The sequence below is a fragment of the Grampus griseus genome (assembly GCF_964374135.1).
Source record: "Grampus griseus genome assembly, chromosome: 7".
Classification (NCBI taxonomy): Eukaryota; Metazoa; Chordata; class Mammalia; order Artiodactyla; family Delphinidae; genus Grampus; species Grampus griseus.
In genome coordinates, this window is record NC_139001.1 from 49987887 (window position 1) to 50010134 (window position 22248).

Genomic DNA, 22248 nt, shown 5'->3' on the forward strand with positions numbered 1-22248 from the left:
GTCTGAACAGTCAACTTCGATAATACAAATGCAAATTACCTTACAAGTGTTTCACAATATACTCCCCCTAACTGTCTAGTACATTAATAAGAGACCCTGAACATCCTATTTTCCCCTATATTAGCTAAATCTATTCATTTGCCCATCACCCAAAAGCAAATTATGTTAAAATTAATTTTGACTCAGCCACTTTTCTCCAGCCCCAAATTCCACCTTCTACTCTCACTGTCATTATCATAATCCTTAGAAAAGTACTATGAAGTTACAGTTCTGTAAATAACTTATTTTACATGGGTGTGTGGGTGTGTGTGTGTGTGTGTGTGCACGTCCATGAGAGAGAGAGAGAGAGAAAGGGAAATGTTGCAATATACTACTATGGTTATTAAAGGGGAAAGAACTTTAAATTATATAGAATCATATCAATATATATTGAGCACTACCTGAAAATTCAGAAATGTATTCCTGAAACAAAAATACAGTCCGAACCAATATCAATGGTAAACAATCAATTAAAAGGACTGTTACCAAAATTTTAATAGCCATATCTCTGTATGGGAAAATTTTAAGTGATTTTTACTTTCTTCTTTATAAAGTTCTGTATGCTTTGAATATTACAATGAGATATAACTTTTATAGTCCAAATAATAAAGCTATTTTCAGCTTGAAAATCTGGAGTTTCCTTAACCAGTAACTTCAGTTATCTGGAGCTTGGATTAGAACCTAAAGGAAAAAATGTAAGTCACAAAAATAAATGAGAAACTCCACACGTTAAAATCTATGTGACTAAAATACTCACTGCATTCAGGACTGGAAATTTATTTTATGTTACGTAAATTTGGATATAAGATTTCTAATCCCAAAGAAAACAACAAATGAGTCAGGATGCCTGCAAGCAGAACTAAAAAAAAATTAAAACGAAAGGGAGAAATAATGGTTGCAAGTGATGCAGGCACTTGAGAAATAAAACATAATTCCAAGAGTCTAGGACCACTCTGAGTAGAAGCAGCAGAATATCCTGTCACAGAATCACCCTACAACAATAAATGGTATTTCATGATGACCCTGAATCAGCAGGAAAAAGTTAAATTATCAAAGGAAGAAGATATATAATATATTTTAGATGTACTTCCCTATAAATAATCAAAATAAAATATTTTATCCCTTAGAAGAAAATGTTTCTGTGCTTGCAATTAAACTTATATGCAGGGTTACTGAAACATAAAACCAACAGAAAATAAATAGCTGGGAAAGTGTACATCTTAAAAATGAAGGGCTAACAGAAGTACTTCAAGTAATTTATCTAATTACTGAGGAATCTTAAAAATGACACCATTACTACTGAACCTGAAAAACACTTGAGAGTGGACAGACACATTCAAAAACATACAGCCACTTACTTCACAAGAGAATACAAAAATTTAAACACATAAAAGGGAAGAAAAAAAAAGAAGCAGCAGCAGTCAGCCCAACTGCTATGGACATATGGCTGAGCGTGCCCTTTCTGGAGAACAAGGGAAAGCAATGACCCTGATTACTACCTAAACAGAATCAGTAACAAAGAATCTCTCTGAAAGGTTACACAAAAAACAGGTGGCAATTACTGCCTTACAAGGGAGAAAAACTATCTGGGGGAAAAAGTGGGAAGGAAAACTTTTCACCATATTCTTACACATTCTTCTGAATTTTAAATAAATTGAATATATAAAGTCCACTAATATTTATTTACTGGGCATTGTTCTTCCTTCAAGGAGCTCACATGTTTTTATATTTTTTTAAACCCCAAAACTAAATATAGTAAGGTCCAGTAACAGTATGACATCACACTTTCAGAAACCAACCTTATGTAGTACAGTATAAACAATCACAGCCTGAAAATAAAAGACCTGGGTTTTCGATGAAGCTTTACTAAATAACTAGATGTAAGCCTCTCAGTAAATCACTTAATCTGTCTATATCTCAGGTTTTTCATATGTAAATGATGCAATATGATCTCTAAGACGCTTTAAAGTACTTTATTAGATCTAAAACTCCATTCAACTAGGACTGTCATGCACAATTTCTATTAATATTCAATATTCTGTAGCTAGAAAGTATCAACCCTGTGAAATAGTATGCATATATATACAAATGAAATTCAATCTGTTAGTTCAAAACTGGTTAAGTCCAATATAAGCATAGACACAGTCACAACAAAGAGAGAAAGGAGCTTCCTAAGTCTAAAGGGACAACCAACCCTCTTCCAATATCCAGCAAATGTGCTCAAGAGAAGATAATCTGAGAAGAGGCACACAGATAAATGATGGAAAAACTATTAAAAATCAAACATTACTTAAACCTTACTTAAAACATTACTTAAAATACAAAAATCAAACATTACTTAAATACATGCTGAAATGTCAAGGTGGTATGTACTGATGTCTGCAACTTACTCTGAAATATACCAACAACAAAAAAGATGAATTAATAGTAGATAAAACAAATGTAGCCGTTAACAACTGCAGAATCTAGGTGGTCGGTACATATGGGTGTTTGCTGTGCCACTGTTTTAGTTTTTTTATGTTTGATAATACTCATTAGAAAATGTGAGAGCTTTTTTTTTTTAAGTAAATAATCTAGAAACCTTACCCGAACACAGTCACCCAAGTGTCATCAAAGTGATCTTCAGATGTCAAAGAATCTCCTTGAGTATAAAAAGGATCCAACTGGGCAGGAGATAATGTTGTCTTTCGTGGTTGACCAATGTTTGCTGGACTAAACACACTCTGCCCTATATTAGTGTATTTAGTAAGTTAGTTACCAATATAAACATCTTGATTTAAAATATCAAAGCTTTAGTTTTAAATGGGAAAGTACATTAAAAGTTGGCAATTCCATAAATAATTCAAAATACACACTATAATCAAATGATAATTATATACTACCACACAATTTGAGAGGAAGTCATTAAAATTTGAGCATAATTTATCATTTTGCAAATGTTTTATTATTTATTATAAATTTGCTAAATGTTTTATTAATTTCCAGTTAAACTTACAGCAGAAGGATCTCCAGTCAACCTCAAGGACTTCATATTCCAAACCTACCACTTTCATTATGACACCTCTGCCTTAAAAAGATTCAGTAACTCCTCATTACACACAAAACAAAATCCAAATGTCTTGGTTGTTCTCCACAATATAGTTCCAACCTTATTTTTTCAATGTACCCCTAAACAGTATCTACCCTAGTTCCTAAGATGTGAACGCAGTTTTCTTTTATTGAGGTCATTTCTATCTGAAATGTCTGATTCTGTTCTTTCTTTTCTTATTCTTCAACAATAATTACCAATTAATGAGTACTTCACGTCCAACATGTCAAGCTAAACACTTTATGTGTTCCTTTTATCTCAGAGGCTCTGTCCTACTGAGACCACACATTTCTGAGAAGCAGAGACTATTTCATCTTTGGAGTAGTAATAATGATTCACATACAAGAAATATTTTTTCAGCACTTAAATGTACACCAAGCATTATTCTAGGTATTAAAAATACAGTAATGAACAAGTTAGACCAAAGGGGGGAAAAATCTCTAATAGAGCTTAAATTCTAGTGGAAGAAAGACAAGTAAATACCTAGTATGTTAGAAAACAGAAAATCTTACAGGAAAAAAATAATAACAGAGAAAGGTGAAAAGGAACATGTATATACATAAGGGTTAATATCCAAAATATATAAGAAACTCATACAATTCAATAGCAAAAAACAAACAAAAAATCAATCCAATTAAAAATTGGGCAGAGGAACTAAATACACATTTTCCAAAGACATACAAATGGCCAACAGGTACCCAAAAAAGGTGCTCAATATCACTAATCATCAGGAAAATGCAAATCAAAACCAAAATGAGATATAACCTCATCAACAGCTATCATCAAAAAAAAAGAAAGAGATAAGTGCTGGTGAGGATTTGGAGAAAAAGGAATCCTTGTGCACTGTTGGCAGGACAATAAAGTTGTTGCACACACTATGGAAAATAGTATAGAGGTTCCTCAAAAACATTAAAAACAGAGCTACCATATGATCCAGCAATCCCACTTCTGAGCATATATCCAAAGAAAATGAAAACAGGATCTCAGACATCTGCACTCCCATATTCAATATAGCACTATTCACAAGAGCCAAGATATGGATACAATCTAAAGGTCCATTAATAGATGAATGGATAAGAAGATGTGGCACGTATATACAATGGAATGTTATTCAGCCATGAAAAAGAAGGAAGTCCTGCCATTTCCTACAGTATGGATGGATGTTGAGGGCATGATGTTCATGATGATAAGTGAAAGAAGTCAGACAGAGAAAGACAAATACTCTATCACCTCACTTATATGTGGAATGTAAAAATGGCAGAACTCACAGAAGGAGTAGACTTGTGGCTACCAGGGGCCGGAGGCTGGGGGATATGGGGAGTTGTTGGTCAAAGGGTACAAACGTCCAGTCATAAGATGAATAAGTTCTGGGGATCTAAAGTACAGCATGGTGATTACCTCTAATAATACTGTATTATATACTTAAAAGCTGCTAAGAGAGTAGATCTAAAGGTTCTCACCACAAAAAAAGAAATGGTAATTAAGTGACGTGATGAAAAATGTCAGCTAAGACACTGGTCATTTTGTAATATCAAAATGACCACAGTGTGTATCAAATCAACACACTGTATACTTTAAACTTACACAATGTCACAATGTCACAATGTCAATTATATCTCATTAACTCTACTAAATGTTAGTTTCCCTTTACTATATCCATAAATTAACCTGTGACAGAAGACTTAACATGTTACTCCAAGAATCAAATGAAACTTTAGGTAGACAAGAACTCACAAAAGTTAACTGTTTTAACAATATATAACTTCAATACTATAAGTGATGCACTTGGTACAATTATTCTTTTGCATCAACAGCACAAATATATTCAGTCAAACCTAAAATAAAAGACTTCCAGGAATGATGTCCATTCTCTTGCCTCCGAACAGTAGTAAACCGAAACTATACCCTCAACAGAATTAAAAGCCAAAGGCATCAATCAAGTAAAAACTACAATGCAACAATGTGATTCTAACTAAAGAGGAAAAATATGGTCATCTAAGGATTTCAAAATTCTTAATTCTTTATGCCATACAACTTGAATCCCTTTACTTCATCTGGAGTCAAATTTAGAGACCAGAATTAATCTAATTTAACCCATTAATGTAGCCTTTCCTTAAGGGAAAATAAAAATACATTTCAGATCACCTCAGATCTACTAGGCTTATTAAAGAATCTATTTGATTCAGAACACTATCCTAGACCCTACTAGAAAATAAAGATGCTCAAAACTGACTGCTGTTGAGTAACCAGGCAAAAAAGAATTTAGCAATGAGAAACAAATATTCAAATATTTTTACAATAGTAATCAAGCAAAAGAAAGTATGTAACAGTTATTAACTCTAGAGAAAACAAAAAGATGTACAAGAAGGACATGGAATCCTAGTACATTACATGGCTCAGTCTTACAGATTTATCTAATTTTAAAATTGAGTTCATGCTTAAAAGAGACAATACGAAGTAAATAACTGAAAAGAATGTCAAACTGCATACATGCTATAATACATCTAGCAATTTTTCTTTTTCCTAGCAATTCTTCTTTTCCTCATCACCACGGATGCATTTAATAGGTACAAAACATTTCTAAAATGAGGCTGATTTAAAATGAACCACCCCACTTTGACAAGTGTCTGCTAATCAACCAACTTATCAACTACCCCTTTAGGAAATAAAGAGAAGCAAGCGAAAGATAAGCTTAAATAAGTTTAGTTCTTACTACAAAGACATGCCTTTAACACAAAAAAGATGGTAAAAGGCATTCTAGTATAAAACCTAAAGCCAATTCAAAATTTTTATGTCCTGCATTACCATTAAGAAGGTACAATTTAGTTCTACATTATGTAATAACCTTCAAGCAAGAAATTAAATGGAAATCTCAAAATGAGACTACCATTATGACTTTTAAAAATAAAACAAATCAAAATTAAGTCTCAAACGAATAAGCAATCTAATTTTTGCCCTGTCAACTACTCTGAAAAACATAATTACTTATACATAAACTAAAACTATTTACATAACTTTAGCATAATTGCCCCCCACCTTGTTAACGTTTCATTGCTCCACTGATTTTACTTCCTTTCAATCAGACTTCTGGTACTCACATGCAATGCTTTATAAGATGAAAATAAAGTGTGCCTAGCAAACCACATCAAATTTAACTGTAATGTGTCTCCCTTTGTAAATCACTACTCTGTCTTAAGATCAGACTGAAGTGGAGGGCAAAATAACTTATTACCCTTTATGAAAATGTCTTCAATTGAAGACCACATTCAATTATTTCAAAATAGACAACTAACCTAAATGAAAATAAAAGAGATTAAAAGAGTAGGAATTTTAAACAGACACATGGCATATGAAACTTGGGAGAAAAAGAGGTTCCTGGCAGTGCTGTTACCTTCTAACCATGAAACAACGTAGCACAATGTATAATAAAGAATTTGGCCTCAGCCCAGAGAGATGTCTGGCCTTTGTCAGGTTCCTGGGAGACAACCTCTAAACCCTAGAAATTTCCCCAGCGACAGGAGTGTTTTTGTTACTCGTGGCAGGCCCCTCAACCTCAAGAGCACCTGATGGTTTATGATAACAAGGTGACTCCTGGTGAGGGTAGGTCACGCCATAAAGACCAACCATGAAGACCATCCATGTTATAAAAAAGGTCACCTCTGGGCAGAAGGAATGGAGACTGAGTTTAGCCACTTGATCAGTGATTCAATCAGTCATTTGTACGTAATGAAACACCAATGAAAACTCAGGACATGGAGGCTCCAGTAAGCTCCCTACTAGCCAATACTCTGTGTAGTGCCATATATCAATACCAGGAGGGTAACATGTCACGGAAGTTCTTGTTTTCAGCCTATGCATCTCTTTCTTTAGGTGGTTCTAATTTGTCTGCTTTCTCTATAATAAAACTGTAACCGTAAGTGTAGCACTTTCAGTGGGTCCTGAGTCTTTCCAGTGAATTATCCAACCTTAGAGTGGGCTTGGGAAAGCTTGAATTTGCAGCCAGCAGGTCTGAAGTGAGGGTGGTCCTGGGGACCCCCAAACTTGCAGCTGGCACCTGAAGAGAGAGCAATCTTGTAGGTACTGTTTCCTTAGACTCTTCAGTTTGACAAAGTCTTTGTACCCAGAATAATATTGAACAATGAATACAAGAATAACCAAAACAATATGGCGACCTGAACACTTGTATTCATCTCTAATCCCTGTCAGACACCTAATGACAGTCAATCTAGAAAGTCCCAGGTTTTGGAGAACACAGAAACTGTGAAAAGTGTGAAAGAGGCTCCTCGTTGAAATTAAGGAAAACTAGTTTAAGAGTGTATAATACGGGATGAAATGGCAAGCCCTTCCTCATCTTACCCAGCCACTCCACCACCAAGAGACCAAGGTTTTAGTCCCTGAGGAAAAGGAATCTCAGTGGCTCAGGACTCAGTGGGTCCAGTCACAGTGGAGAAAATCTATGTAAAAGAATAAGTAAAAATCTGCATATTGAAAAGAAGACTTCTAGGGTATGGAAAAAAGGGAACCCTCCTACACTGTTGGTGGGAATGTAAACTGGTACAGCCACTATGGAGAAAAGTATGAAGGTTCCTTAAAAAACTAAAATTAGAGTTACCATATGACCCAGCAATTCCACCCTTAGGCATATATCCAGAGAAAAACAGAATTCAAAAGGATGCATGCACCCCAATGTTCCTTGCACCACTATTTACAATAGCCAAGACATGGAAGCAACCTAAATGCCCATTGACAGAGGAATGGATAAAAAAGATGTGGTACATATATACAATGGAATATTACGCAACCATAAAAAGGAATGAAATAGTGCCATTTACAGAGACGTGGATGGACCCAGAGATTGTCATACAGAGTGAAATCAGAAAGAGAAAAACAAATATTGTATAATATCACTTACACTTACATTTACAATCTAGAAAAGTGGTATAGATGAACTTATTTGCAAAGCAGAAATAGAGTCACAGATATAGAGAACAAACTTATGGTTACCAAGGGGAGAATGGTATGAATTGGAAGATTGGGATTGACATATACACACTACTATGTATAAAACAGGTAACTAATGAGAACCTACTGTATAGCACAGGGAACTCTACTCAATGCTCTGTGGTGACCTAAATGGGAATGAAATCTAAAAAAGAGTGGATATATGTATATGTATAAGTGATTCACTTTGCTGCACAGCAGAAACTAACACAATATTGTAAAGCAACTATACTTCAATAAAGATCAAAAATTTTTTTAATTAAAAAAAAAGAAAAGAAGACTTCTCCCTTTCTATATTCAGAACACCAGCTTAGACATTAAGACTGAATATTACAGAATTATTCTTTGGGAAACTTAAGAGAAAGATCTATATATGCTAAAATCAGAGATTTTTCCAAACAAAAATCTACCTAACTGTCCAATCCTCCTACAGTGAAGCCCAAAAAGAGACAAAACAGCCTCTCTCCACCAATGTCCCCCTTCCTACCATTGTTAACACACATACACACATGGATTCCAAGTAGCTTTTTAGTGCCTCATTTCACCAAGAAAGGCAGAAGAGGTGAAAAAAACAAAAAGAGAGGAAAAAAAAAAAAAAGAACTAGAAGGAAACAGAAAATATGAGCAGGAATAAAGGACCAACATGTACCTCACTGATAAGTTATTTTACCCATGAAACAAGAAAAGGATACTACATTTTAAGTACATTAAGAGAACAACAAAAAAAAAAGGTTACTGGAAATTAAAATAAAATAAAAAATTATTAGATGTGTTGGAAATTGAGATTGTGGACATCTTTCAGAAAGTAGAATACAAATATAAAACACACTCTCGCAGAGAAAAAGTAGAAATTTAGAAATCTTTGCAGTGCTCACAAACAGAAGAAATTCCAGAAAGAGGGAACAGACAAAACAGAGGGAAAGCTATTATCAAATACAGGCAAGTTTCCCAGAACTCAGGGTAAGTGTCTTGATTTAAAGGATCCACAAATTCCCCAGAAAAATAAATGGAAGTCCCAGACCAAGGCACATTTGTGAAACTGAAAACACTAACCCTACAGAGATCTTAAATTTTTTGAAACCAATCCCCATACAACAACTCAGGAATCATCACTACAAATGACTTCTGCAGAACACTAGAAGCTAGAAGGCAAAGAAATAATGCCTCCAAAATTCCAACCTAGAATTCTATACTTGGTTAAATTAGCAATCCATTTTAAGGGAGATAAAAAGCATTTCAAACTTAAGGTCTTCAATTTAATTTCCCATGCAAGCTTTCTTAGAAAGCTACTCATATATTTCTTCACCAAAATTAGGAAATAAACTAAGAAGAAAACATGTTAACTAGGAAAAATAGCTCAACTCTAGAAACTTGCTAAGGCAAGTCCTAAGATGATAGCTGTACATCATGCTGATATAGGAAACAGCCAAAAAAGAAGCTGAGAATGAGAAGTTCTCAGTTTAAAACAAAACAAAGGTGTGTTTGAAACTATGAGCATTTTTAAAAAGATATATATGTATCATAGCAGCAGAATATTTGCTTAAAATATGAGCAAATGGCACACAGAAAAATTAGACAAATGGAAAAAAGAAACAATTATTAACTAACAAAAAATTAACATTTTACAGAAAGAATAAATTATAGTAATACTACTTGGTGCAAAACTAAACAGTGCTTACATAATCATAATAATACACTGACAAAGGAATAAAGTTTGATATATTTTAATTATATTCAGATAAGGTAATTAAAGATAATTATATCTTATCTCCCCTACATTAAGATAAATATAGCAATACTAAAAATGAAAATAAAGGGCTTCCCTGGTGGCACAGTGGTTGAGAGTCCACCTGCTGATGCAGGGGACACGGGTTCGTGCCCTGGTCCGGGAAGGCATGCCGCGGAGCGGCTGGGCCCGTGAGCCATGGCTGCTGAGCCTGTGCGTCCGGAGCCTGTGCTCCGCAACGGAAGAGGCCACAACAATGAGAGACCCACGTACTGCAAGAAAAAAAAAAAAAAGAAAAGAAAGAATTAGCAATAGGACTTCCCTGGTGGCTCAGTGGTTAAGAATCCGCCTGCCAATGCAAGGGACACAGGTTTGAGCCCTGGTCTGGGAAGATCCCACATGCCGCAGAGCCACTAAGCCCATGTGCCACAACTACTGAGCCTGCACTCTAGAGCCTGTGAGCCACAACTACTGAGCCCACATGCCACAACTACTGTAGTTCACGTGCCTAGAGCCTGTGCTCTGCAACAAGAGAAGCCACCGCAATGAGAAGACTTCGCACCACAATGAAGAGTTGCCCCCGATCACCACAACTAGAGAAAGCCCACGTGCAGCAACAAAGACCCAACGCAGCCAAAAATAAATAATTTTTTTAAAAAAACACCAAAAAAAAAAAGAATTAGCAATATAATCATATACAGCTAAGTAATGGCCCTCCAAGATGACTACATCCTAATCCCTGGAACCTATGAATGTTACCTTATATAGCAAAAGAGATTTTGCATTTATTAAGGATCTTGAGATGGGAAGATTAACCAGGATTATTCAGGTGGACCCCCAAGATATCCACTACTGTCCTTACAAGAGAGGTGATATGATGATGGGAAAGAGACTGGAGTGATACAATATACTTTGAAGATGAAAGAAGGGGCCACAAACCAAAGAATATAGGTAGCCACTAGGAACTGGAAAAAAACCAAACAAAAAACAGCAGGGAAATGGATTCTCTCTAGGGCCTCCAGAAAACCAGTCTTACCAACACCTGACTTTAGCCCAGTGAAATTGATTTTGGACTTCTGACTTCTAGAACTATAAGAGAATAAATCCGAGTTGTTTTTAGCCACTAAATTCATGGCAATATGTCACAGTGCTAACAGAAAGCTAATACAGCCTCTCATTTAGTTAAGTGGAGGTAAATTCCAAAAGGAAGAGCTCTAAGATCTGGACTGGCTAGTTGTGAGGAATAAAGCTAAAGACTGCTGCATTTCATTATAAGTATTTAAGTACTATTTGACTTTTTTAAACAATCTGCATTTATTCTTTTGACTAAAATATAAAATACTATCCCACCAAAATTAGAGACCAATAAATGGCACTATGGCTAGTCTGGCATGAAACTAAATAAATTTTGGTGACTAATTTTAAAAACTTTACCTGGTAGGCAGAAAATGGGCCCCCAAAGATGTCCATGTCCTAATGCCCAGAAGCTGTGAATATGTTATATTACATGGTAAAGAAGAATTAAGGATGCTATGGAATTAAGATTGCTAATCATCTCATCTTAAACAAGAAGATTATGCTGGATTAACAGAGTGAACCCAACACAATCACAAGGATCCATAAATGGGGAGGGAAAAGAATGATGTGAAATAAAGACTCAACTAGCCATCGCAGGCATTGAAGATGGTAGGGAGCCAGGAGCCAAGAAATATGGGCAGCTTCTGGAAAACAGGAAAAAACCCCAAGATTCTCCCCTAGAGCCTCCAGAAAAGAATGAAGCCCTACTAATACCTTGATTTTAGCCCACTGAAACCCATTCCAGACTTCTGGCTTCCAGAATTTTAAGATAATAAATTTGAGTTGTTTTAAGCCACTATAATCTGTCATAATTTGTTTCAGCAGCAATACGAAACCAATATAATCTAGATTAAGGCTAGTGGTGACTCAATATTATCAAAGAAAAACTACGCAATGCCAAGATGGACACAAATATTCCAATCATCATTTGGTTTTGGGATGTCATTGCCTCAAAACACAATATACATACATGAGTTTCCTCTGTCTGTTGTGACAAACTACCAGAAACTGGGTGGCTTAAAACAATAGAAATTTATTCTCCCACAGTTCTGGAGGCCGGAAGTACAAGAATAAGTTTTCAGCAGAGTCAAACGCCTGTTGAAGGCACTAAGAAATACTTCATTACTGGCCCCTGTAGCTTCTGGTGACACTGGTAAGTTTTAGTGTTCCTTGGGTTATGGCTACAACACCAAAGTTTGCCTCACTTCATGTGACCTTCTCCTCTGTGTCTTTCCTGTTTGTGTCAAATTTCCCTGTGCCTCTAAGAACACTTGTGATTGGATTTAGGGCCCTTCCAGGTAATTACCAGGATTATCTTCCCCTCTTTTCCTGTCTCCTTAACTCACTAAACTGTCCTTGAGAGCTACCCCTCTCAAGATCCTTAACTTAATCATGTTTTGGCCACATAAGCAATATTCAAGGTTCCAGGAGTGAGAATGTGAACATATCATTTTGGGGGCCACCATTCAACTCACAACTTATATCCATCAATCTGTTCAGTCAACCAACATTTACTGAGGTCCCTTTATATCCAGCTCTGTCACAGGTAAACAATGAAGATATACAGAAGGAATCTCTGCCCTTTAGCTCATAACCCAGTAATGGAGAAAGATAAGAACCTAGCAGAGAGAGCTTTATAGGAGCACATACAAGGAACAGCTAACCCAGATAAGAAAAAGAAGTGTCAGGGAAAGTTTCCTCACAGATAAATTAGTCCTTTATCCGCCTTCTGGGAACGCTAACAGAATTCTGAGTTCCTGGCATCAACAAAAGCAGCCAAAAACTGCTATAATCTAAATATCACACTTACCCCATTAATAATATGCTAACACAAATAAGGATTCTAGTTCAGTACATATAAGTGGTATACCACCTGAGAAGAGAGCTGATAGATAAATGAAAGAACTTCTCAAGAAAAAAAAAATTTTAATTAAAAATAAGATGAAAGGTGGACCTTCAAGATGGCAGAGGAGTAAGATGTGGAGATCACCTTCCTCCCCACAAATACATCAGAAATACACCTACATGTGGAACAACAACTACAGAACACCTACTGAACACTGGCAGAAGACCTTAGACCTCCCAAAAGGCAAGAAACTCCCCACGTACCTGGGTAGGGCAAAAGAAAAAAGAAAAAACAGAGACAAAAGAATAGGGATGGGACCTGCAGCTTGGGGAGGGAGCTGTAAAGGAGGAAAAGTTTCCACACACTAGGAAGCTCCTTCACTGGTGGAGACTGCGGGGGAGGGGAGCTTCAGAGCCACGGAGGAGAACGCAGCAACAGGGGTGCCAGAGGGCAAAGTGGAGAGGTTCTCACACAGAAGATCGGTGTGGACCTGCCCGAGAGGCTTGTCTGCTCACCAGCCAGGGTGGGTGGGGGCTAGGAGCTGAGCCTCGGGCTTGGGAGGTCAGATCCCAGGGAGAGGACTGCAGTTGACTGCATGAACACAGCCTGAAGGGGGCCAGTGAGCCACAGCTAGCCAGGAGGAAGTCAGGGAAAAAGTCTGGAATTGCCTAAGAGGCAAAAGACCATTGTTATGGAGTGTGCAAGGAGACGGATTCAGAGCACCGCCTAAACGAGCTCCAGAAACTGCATGAGCCGCAGCTATCAGAGCAGACACCAGAGACGGGAATGAAATGCTAACGCTGCTCCTGCAGCCACCAAGAAACCTGTGTGCAAGCACAGGTCACTACCCACACCCGCTCCGGAGCCTGTGCAGCCCACCACTACCAGGGTCCCATGATCCAGGGACAACTTCCCTGGGAGAACACACAGCGTGCCTCAGGCTGTGGCAATGTCACGGCCTCTGTCACTAACTACCTTACCCATACACCCCCCCACCCCGGCCTGAATGAGCAAGAGCCCCCTAATCAGCCCCTGCTTTAACCCTGTCCTGTCTGAGCAGGAACAGAAGCCTGAGGGCAACCTACACGCAGCACTGGGGCGAAAATCAAAGCTGAAGCCCAGGAGCTGTGCATACAAGAAGAGAAAGGGAAATTTCTCCCAGCAGCCTCAGGAGCAGCAGATTAAATCCCCACAATCAACTTGAGGTACCCTGCGTCTGGGGAATACCTGAAGAGGCAACGAATCAACCCAAAATTGAGGTGGTGGACTTTGGGAGCAGCTGTACCCTTGGGGTTTGCTGCCTGCGACTGACTTGTTCCTAATTTTTATGTTTATCTTAGTATAGTTTTTACTTCTTGTTACCATTCGTAGATTTGTTTATTGCTTTGGTTGCTCTCTTCTTTTTTTTAATTACTTTTTTATTTTAATACTTTTTAAAAATGTTTTTACTTTAATTACTTTATTTTATTTATTTATGCATTTATTTTCTTTCTCTTTTTCTCCCTTTTCTTCTGAGCCATGTGGCTGACAGGGCCTTGGTGCTCCAGCCTGGTGTCAGGCCTGAGCCTCTGAGGTAGGAGAGCCAAGTTCAGGATACTGGACCACCAGAGACCTCTGGGCCCCAGTAATATCAATCAGTAAGAGCTCTCCCAGAGATCTCTGTCTCAACACTAAGACCCAGCTCCACCCAATGGCCAGCAAGCTCCAGTGCTGGACACCGCATGCCAAACAACTAGCAAGACAGGAACACAACCCCCCACCCATTAGCAGAGAGGCTGCCTAAAATCATAATAAGGTCACAGACATCCCGAAACACACCACCGGACGCAGTCCTGCCCACCAGAAAGACAATATACAGCCCCACCCACCAGAACACAGGCACCAGTCCCCTCCACCAGGAAGCCTACACAAGCCACTGAACCAACCTTACCCACTGGCGGCAGACACCTGAAACGACAGGAACTATGAACGTACAGCCTGCAAAAAGGAGACCACAAGCACAGTAAGTTAAGCAAAATGGGAAGACAGAGAAATGGTCAGCAGATGAAGGAGCAAGGTAAAAATCCACCAGACCAAACAAATAAACAGGCAATTGGCAGTCTACCTAGAAAAGAATTCAGAGTAATGATAGAAAAGATGATCCAAAATCTTGGAAACAGAATGGAGAAATTACAAGAAACATTTTAACAAGGACCTAGAAGAAATAAAGAGCAAACAAACAATGATGAACAACACAATAAATGAAATTTAAAATTCTCTAGAAGGAATCAATAGCAGAATAACTGAGGCAGAAGAACAGATAAGTGACCTGGAAGATAAAATAGTGGAAATAACTACAGCAGAGCAGAATAAAGAAAAAAGAATGAAAAGAATCGAGGACAGTCTCAGAGACCTCTGGGACAACATTAAACGCACCAACATTTGAATTATAGGGGTCCCAGAAGAAGAGAAAAAGAAAGGGACTGAGAAAATATTTGAAGAGATTATATTTGAAAACTTCCCTAACATGGGAAAGGAAATAGTCAATCAACTCCAGGAAGTGCAGAGAGTTCCATACAGGATAAATCCAAGGAAAAACATGCCAAGACACATATTAATCAAACTATCAAAAATTAAATACAAAGAAAAAAATACTAAAAGCAGCAAGGGAAAAGCAACAAATAACATACAAGGGAATCCCCATAAGGTTAACAGCTGATCTTTCAGCAGAAACTCTGCAAGCCAGAAGGGAGTGGCAGGACACATTTAAAGTGATGAAAGGGAAAAAACTACAACCAAGATTACTCTACCCAGCAAGGATCTCATTCAGATTCGATGGAGAAATTAAAACATTTACAGACAAGCAAAAGCTAAGAGAATTCAGCACCACCACACCAGCTTTACAAAAAATGTTAAAGAAACTTCTCTAGGCAGGAACACAAGAGAAGGAAAAGACCTACAATAACAAACCCAAAACAATTAAAAAAATGGGAATAGGAACATACATATCGATAATTACCTTAAATGAAAATGGATTAAATGCTCCAACCAAAAGACACAGACTGGCTGAATGGATACAAAAACAAGACCCATATATACGCTGTCTACAAGAGACCCACTTCAGACCTAGGGGCACAGAAAGACTAAAAGTGAAGGAATGGAAAAAGATATTCCATGCAAATGGAGATCAAAACGAAGCTGGCGTAGCAATTCTCATATTAGACAAAATAGACTTTAAAATAAAGACCACTACAAGAGACAAAGAAGGGCACTACATAATGACCAAGGAGCAATCCAAGAAGAAGATATTATAACTGTAAATATTTATGCACCCAACATAGGAGCACCACAATACATAAGGCAAATGCCAACAGCCATAAAAGGGGAAATCAACAGTAACACTATCATAGTAGGGGACTTTAAACACCCCACTTTCACCAATGGACAGATCATCCAAAATGAAAATAAATAAGGAAACACAAGCTTTAAATGACACATTAAACAAGATGGACTTAATTGATATTTATAGGACATTCCATCCAAAAACAATAGAATACACTTTCTTCTCAAGTGCTCATGGAACATTCTCCAGGATAGATCATATCTTGGGTCACAAATCAAGCCTAGGTAAATTCAAGAAAATTGAAATCGTATCAAGCATCTTTTCCGACCACAATGCTATGAGACTAGATATCAATTACAGGAAAAAAACTGTAAAAGATACAAACTCATGAAGACTAAACAATACACTACTAAATAACCAAGAGATCACTGAAGAAATCGAAGAGGAAATCAAAACATACCTAGAAACAAATGACAATTAAAACATGATGACCCAAAACCTATGGGATGCAGCAAAAGCAGTTCTACAAGGGAAGTTTACAGCAATACAATCCTACCTCAAGAAACAAACATCTCAAATAAACAACCTAACCTTACACTTACAGCAATCAGAGAAAGAAGAACAAAAAAACCCCAAAGTCAGCAGGAGGAAAGAAATCATAAAGATCAGATCAGAAATAAATGAAAAAGAAATGAAGGAAACAACAGCAAAGATCAATAAAACTAAAAGCTGGTTCTTTGAGAAGATACACTAAATTGCTAAACCATTAGCCAGACTCATCAAGAAAAAAAAAAAAAGAAGACTCAAATAGATTCAACAGAATTAGAAATGAAAAAGTAGAAGTAACAACTGAAACTGCAGAAATGCAAAGGATCTTGAGAGATTACAAGCAACTATATGCCAATAAAATGGACAACCTGGAAGAAATGGACAAATTCTTAGAAAAGCACAACCTTCCGAGACTGAACCTGGAAGAAATAGAAAATATAAACAGACCAATCACAAGCACTGAAATAGAAAGTGATTAAAAATCTTCCAACAAACAAAAGCCCAGGACCAGATGGCTTCACAGGCAAATTCTATCACGCATTTAGAGAAGAGCTAACACTTATCCTTCTGAAACTCTTAAAAAATATAGCAGAAGGAGGAACACTACCAAACGCATTCTATGAGGCCACCATCACCCTGATACCAAAACCACCACAGGGTAATATCACTGATGAACACAGATGCAAAAATCCTCAACAAAATACTAGCAAACAGAATCCAACAGCACTTTAAAAAGATCATACACCTTGATCAAGTAGAGTTTATCCTAGGAATGCAAGCATTCTTCAATATATATAAATCAATCAATGTGATATACCATATTAACAAACTGAAAGATAAAAACCATATGATAATCTCAATAGATGCAGAAAAAGCTTTTGACAAAATTCAACACCCATTTATGATAAAAAACTCTCCAGAAACTAGGCACATAGAGTACTTACCTCAACATAATAAAGGCCATATATGACAGACCCACAGCCAACATCGTCCTCAATGGTGAAAAACTGAAACCATTTCCTCTAAAATCAGGAACAAGACAAGGATGTCCACTCTCACCCCTATTATTCAACATAGTTTTGGAAGTTTTAGCCACAGCAATCAGAGAAGAAAAAGACATAAAAGGAGTCCAAATCAGAAAAGAAGTAAAGCTGTCACTGTTTGCACATGACATGATACTATACATAGAGAATCCTAAAGATGCTACCAGAAAACTACTAGAGTGAATCAATGAATTTGGTAAAGTTGCAGGATACAAAATCAATGCACAGAAATCTCTTACATTCCTATACACTAATGATGAAAAATCTGAAAGAGAAATTAAGGAAACACTCCCATTTACCACTGCAAGAAAAAGAGTAAAATACCTAGGAATAACCCTACCTAAGGAGACAAAAGACCTGTATGCAGAAATCTATAAGACACTGATGAAAGAAATCAGAGATGATACAAACAGATGGAGATATATACCATGTTCTTGGATTAGAAGAATCAACATTGTGAAAATGACTATACTACCCAAAGCAATCTACAGATTCAAGGCAATCCCTATCAAATTACCAATGGCATTTTTTACAGAACTAGAACAAAAAATTTGTATGGAAACACAAAAGACCCCGAATAGCCAAAACACTCTTGCGAAAGAAAAACGGAGCAGGAGCAATCGGGTTCCCTGACTTCAGACTATACTACAAAGCTACAGTAATCAAGCAGTATGGTACTGGCACAAAAACAGAAATACAGATCAATGGAACAGGACAGAAAGCCCAGAGATAAACCCACACACACATGGTCACCTTATCTTTGATAAAGGAGGCAAGAATATACAATGGAGAAAAGACAGCCTCTTCAATAAGTGGTGCTGGGAAAACTGAACAGCTACATGTAAAAGAAAGAAATTGGAACACTCTCTAACACCATACACAAAAATAAACTCAAAATGGATTAAAGACCTAAATGTAAGGCCAGACACATAAAACTCTTAGAGGAAAACATAGGAAGAACACTCTTTGACATAAATCACAGCAAGATACTTTTTGACCCAGCTCCTAGAGAAATGGAAATAAAAACAAAAATAAACAAATGGGACTTAATAAAACTTAAAATCTTTTGCAGAGCTAAGGAAACCAAAAACAAGACGAAAAGACAACCCTCAGAATGGGAGAAAATATCAGCAAATGAAGCAACTGACAAAGGATTAACCTCCAAAATATACAAGCAGCTCATGAAGCTCAATATCAAAAAAACAAACAACCGAGTCCAAAGATGGGCAGAAAATCTAAATAGACTTTTCTCCAAAGTAAATATACAGATTGTCAACAAACACATGAAAGGATGCTCAACATCACAAATCATTAGAGAAATACATATCAAAACTACAATGAGAAAAAAAAAAACAACCTGTAAATACGGGCTTCCCTGGTGGCGCAGTGGTTGAGAGCCCGCCTGCTGATGCAGGGGACACGGGTTTGTGCCCTGGTCCGGGAAGATCCCACATGCCGCAGAGCAGCTAGGCCCGTGAGCCATGGCCGCTGAGCCTGCGCGTCTGGAGCCTGTGCTCCACAACGGGAGAGGCCACAACAGTGAGAGACCCGCGTACCGCAAAAAAAAAAAAAAAAAAAAAAAAAACTACAATGAGGTATCACCTCACACTGGTCAGAACGGCCATCATCAAAAAATCTGCAAACAATAAATGCCAGAGAGAGTGTGGAGAAAAGGGTACCCTCTTGCACTGTTGGTGGGAATGTAAATTGATACAGCCACTATGGAGAACAGTATGGAGGTTCCTTAAAAAACTAAAAATAGAACTACCATATGCCCCAGCAATCCCACTACTGGGCACATACCTTGAGAAAACCATAATTCAAAGAGACATGTACCACAACGTTCATTGAAGCACTATTTACAATAGCCAGGACATGGAAGCAACCTAAGTGTCCATCAACAGATGAGTGGATAAAGAAGATATGGCACATATATACGATGAAATATTGCTCAGCCATAAAAAGAAACGAAATTGAGTTATTTGTAGTGAGGTGGATGGACCTAGACTCTGTCACACAGAGTGAAGTAAGTCAGACAGAGAAAAACAAATACCGTATGCTAACACATATATATGGAATCTAAAAAAAAAAAAAGTTTTGATGAACCTAGGGGCAGGACTGGAAGAGAGATGCAGACATAGAGAATGGATTTGAGGACACGGGGGTGGGGGAGGGTAAGCTGGGATGAAGTGAGAGAGTGGCATGGACATATATACACTACCAAATGTAAAATAGATAGCTAGTGGGAAGCAGCTGCATCGCACGGGGAGATCAGCTCGGTGGTTTGTGACCACCTAGAGGGGTAGGATAGGGAGGATGGGAGGGAGACACAAGAGGAAGGGATATATGTATACGTATAGCTGATTCACTTTGTTATACAGCAGAAACTAACACAACATTATAAAGCAATTATACTCCAGTAAAGATGTTAAAAAAAAAACTAAAGAAATAATAAAAATAAATTTTTTAAAATAAAAATAGGATGAAAAGTAGCATAATATTTAAATAGTAGCAGAAGAAAATTGAGGGGTGAGGATGGGGAAAGAGAGGGCAAACATTCAGTACTGTTTATCAGAGGCGATAATGGTTGAAAAAAGTTTTTGAAATTCTTTAATCTAGATTTCCCACTTTGTTATATGACCAAGGTTTTTCTACACCAGAAATAAGATTCTAAAAGAGATTTTTAACCTCACTTTCAGAATTATAAACTAACCAAAGTCACCTTTGGATACAAAGACCTAAGCATAAAATAGCAATTCATGCCATTAAATCCTGTGATGTCTCTTTTTAAAAGGTGCCAATCTCAGAAAGTTAAAATTTACAAATCATACAAGAAATTTTCATTTATTTAACACTAAATATAAGAGTTTAAAATAGCTCTAGGGCTTCCCTGATGGTGCAGTGGTTGAGAATCTGCCTGCCAATGCAGGGGACACGGGTTCGAGCCCTGGTCTGGGAAGATCCCACATGCCGCGGAGCAACTAGGCCCATGAGCCACAAATACTGAGCCTGCGCGTCTGGAGCTTGTGCTCCGCAACGAGAGAGGCTGCGACAGTGAGTGGCCCCGCTCGCCACAACTAGAGAAAGCCCTCGCACAGAAACAAAGACCCAGCACAGCCAAAAATAAATAAATTAACTAATTAAATTAAATTAAAATTAAAAAAAAAATAGCTCTAAGTGAAAAGTCTTCATTTTCTACCTCAATTTTCTCAACTCCCTTTTTCCATGTCTTCTTTAGGTATTGACCATGCATGACAGTACTCATGTCTATCCCATCTTTTCAAAAGTATTCTTAAAAAAAAAGAAAGTATTCTTTTTCACTTATGCCCCATTAAGACTTTACATAAATTCCTTAAACTCAAATAAGAAGTAGCAGTGGCTCCCAGTGGCCAATTTATGACAGTTATCTTTTCCTATCATAGTTCTTATATTTTCACATATGATTTCTAAAATTACAAAAACCTCATAGAAGTTACAGAATTAGAAAAAATAAATTAACAAAAGGAGGTTTAATTAACTTTAATCCTGTACTCTTCCACTTGACATCAATCAGAATATTACAATGCATGCTTTTCAGGAAACTAAGAGATCCTTTAAAGCATAAAATACATTACTTAACATGTACTTTTGCATCTTCAGTGTCTCTGGGATCACTGACTGACTCAACCGAATAGTCAATATTATAACAAATAGTCACGTAGCAAAGCATTATCACGTAACAAAGCACTGTCATCTGCCTATTTGATCAAATTAGGATTGTTAAAACCTAATTCCCCTAGAACATTTCGCCTCAAGTATGTAACTGAGACAGAGGTGACATCCTAGATTTTTCACCATTATATATATGTGGCAGACAGAAATCTAAAGACATCACCCCAAATCTTCTGTCCTCTGGTTTGACTGACTGGTAATTCAATCAAACTCTAATCCAGGTATTGCTGTGAAGGGACTTTACAGACAGAATTAGGTTATTTATCAGCTGATCTTAAAGAATTACCCTGGATTATTCCAGTGAGTCCAAAGTAATCAGATGAGCTCTTAACAGCAGATGGCAGAAAAGTCAAATCAGAGATACAACAGAAGAGAGAGATCAGAGAGATTCAAATCATAGAAAAGGACTTGATCTGCCATTGCTGTCTTCATAAGCCAAGGAATGAGGGCAGCCTCTAGAAGCTGAAAACAACCTACAGGTGACAGCCAGCAAAGAAACAGAGACCTCATTCCTACAACGACATGGAACTGAATTTGGCCAACGACCTGGATGCAGATTCATTCACAGAGCTTCCAGAAAAGAACAGAGCCCTGCTAACACCTGACCTCTAAAGCAAAGAACCAAGCTGTGCCCAGACATCTGACCTTTAGAAACTATGATGTAATAAATGTGTGTTGTTTTAAGCCACTAAGTTTTTGGTAATTTGTTATGGCAACAATTTAAAACTAATACAGATTTTGGTACCAAAAGGGATGCTGCTGTAACAAATACGTAAAAGTGTGGAAATGACTTTCGAATAGGGCAGTGGGTGGAGGCTGGAAGAAATTTGAGGAACATAATAGAAA

General features: G+C 37.3%; 1 protein-coding gene across 1 annotated transcript in view; it reads right to left on the bottom strand.

Annotated features, from left to right (window-relative positions):
• The window catches only part of NUP35 (nucleoporin 35), a 36399-nt gene that overhangs the window by 3805 nt on the left and 10346 nt on the right, over nt 1-22248 (bottom strand). The window contains exon 5 of the mRNA XM_082658761.1: nt 2626-2767. Within this exon, the coding sequence (XP_082514887.1) occupies nt 2626-2767 (142 nt within the window). The remainder of the gene's footprint in view (nt 1-2625; nt 2768-22248) is intronic.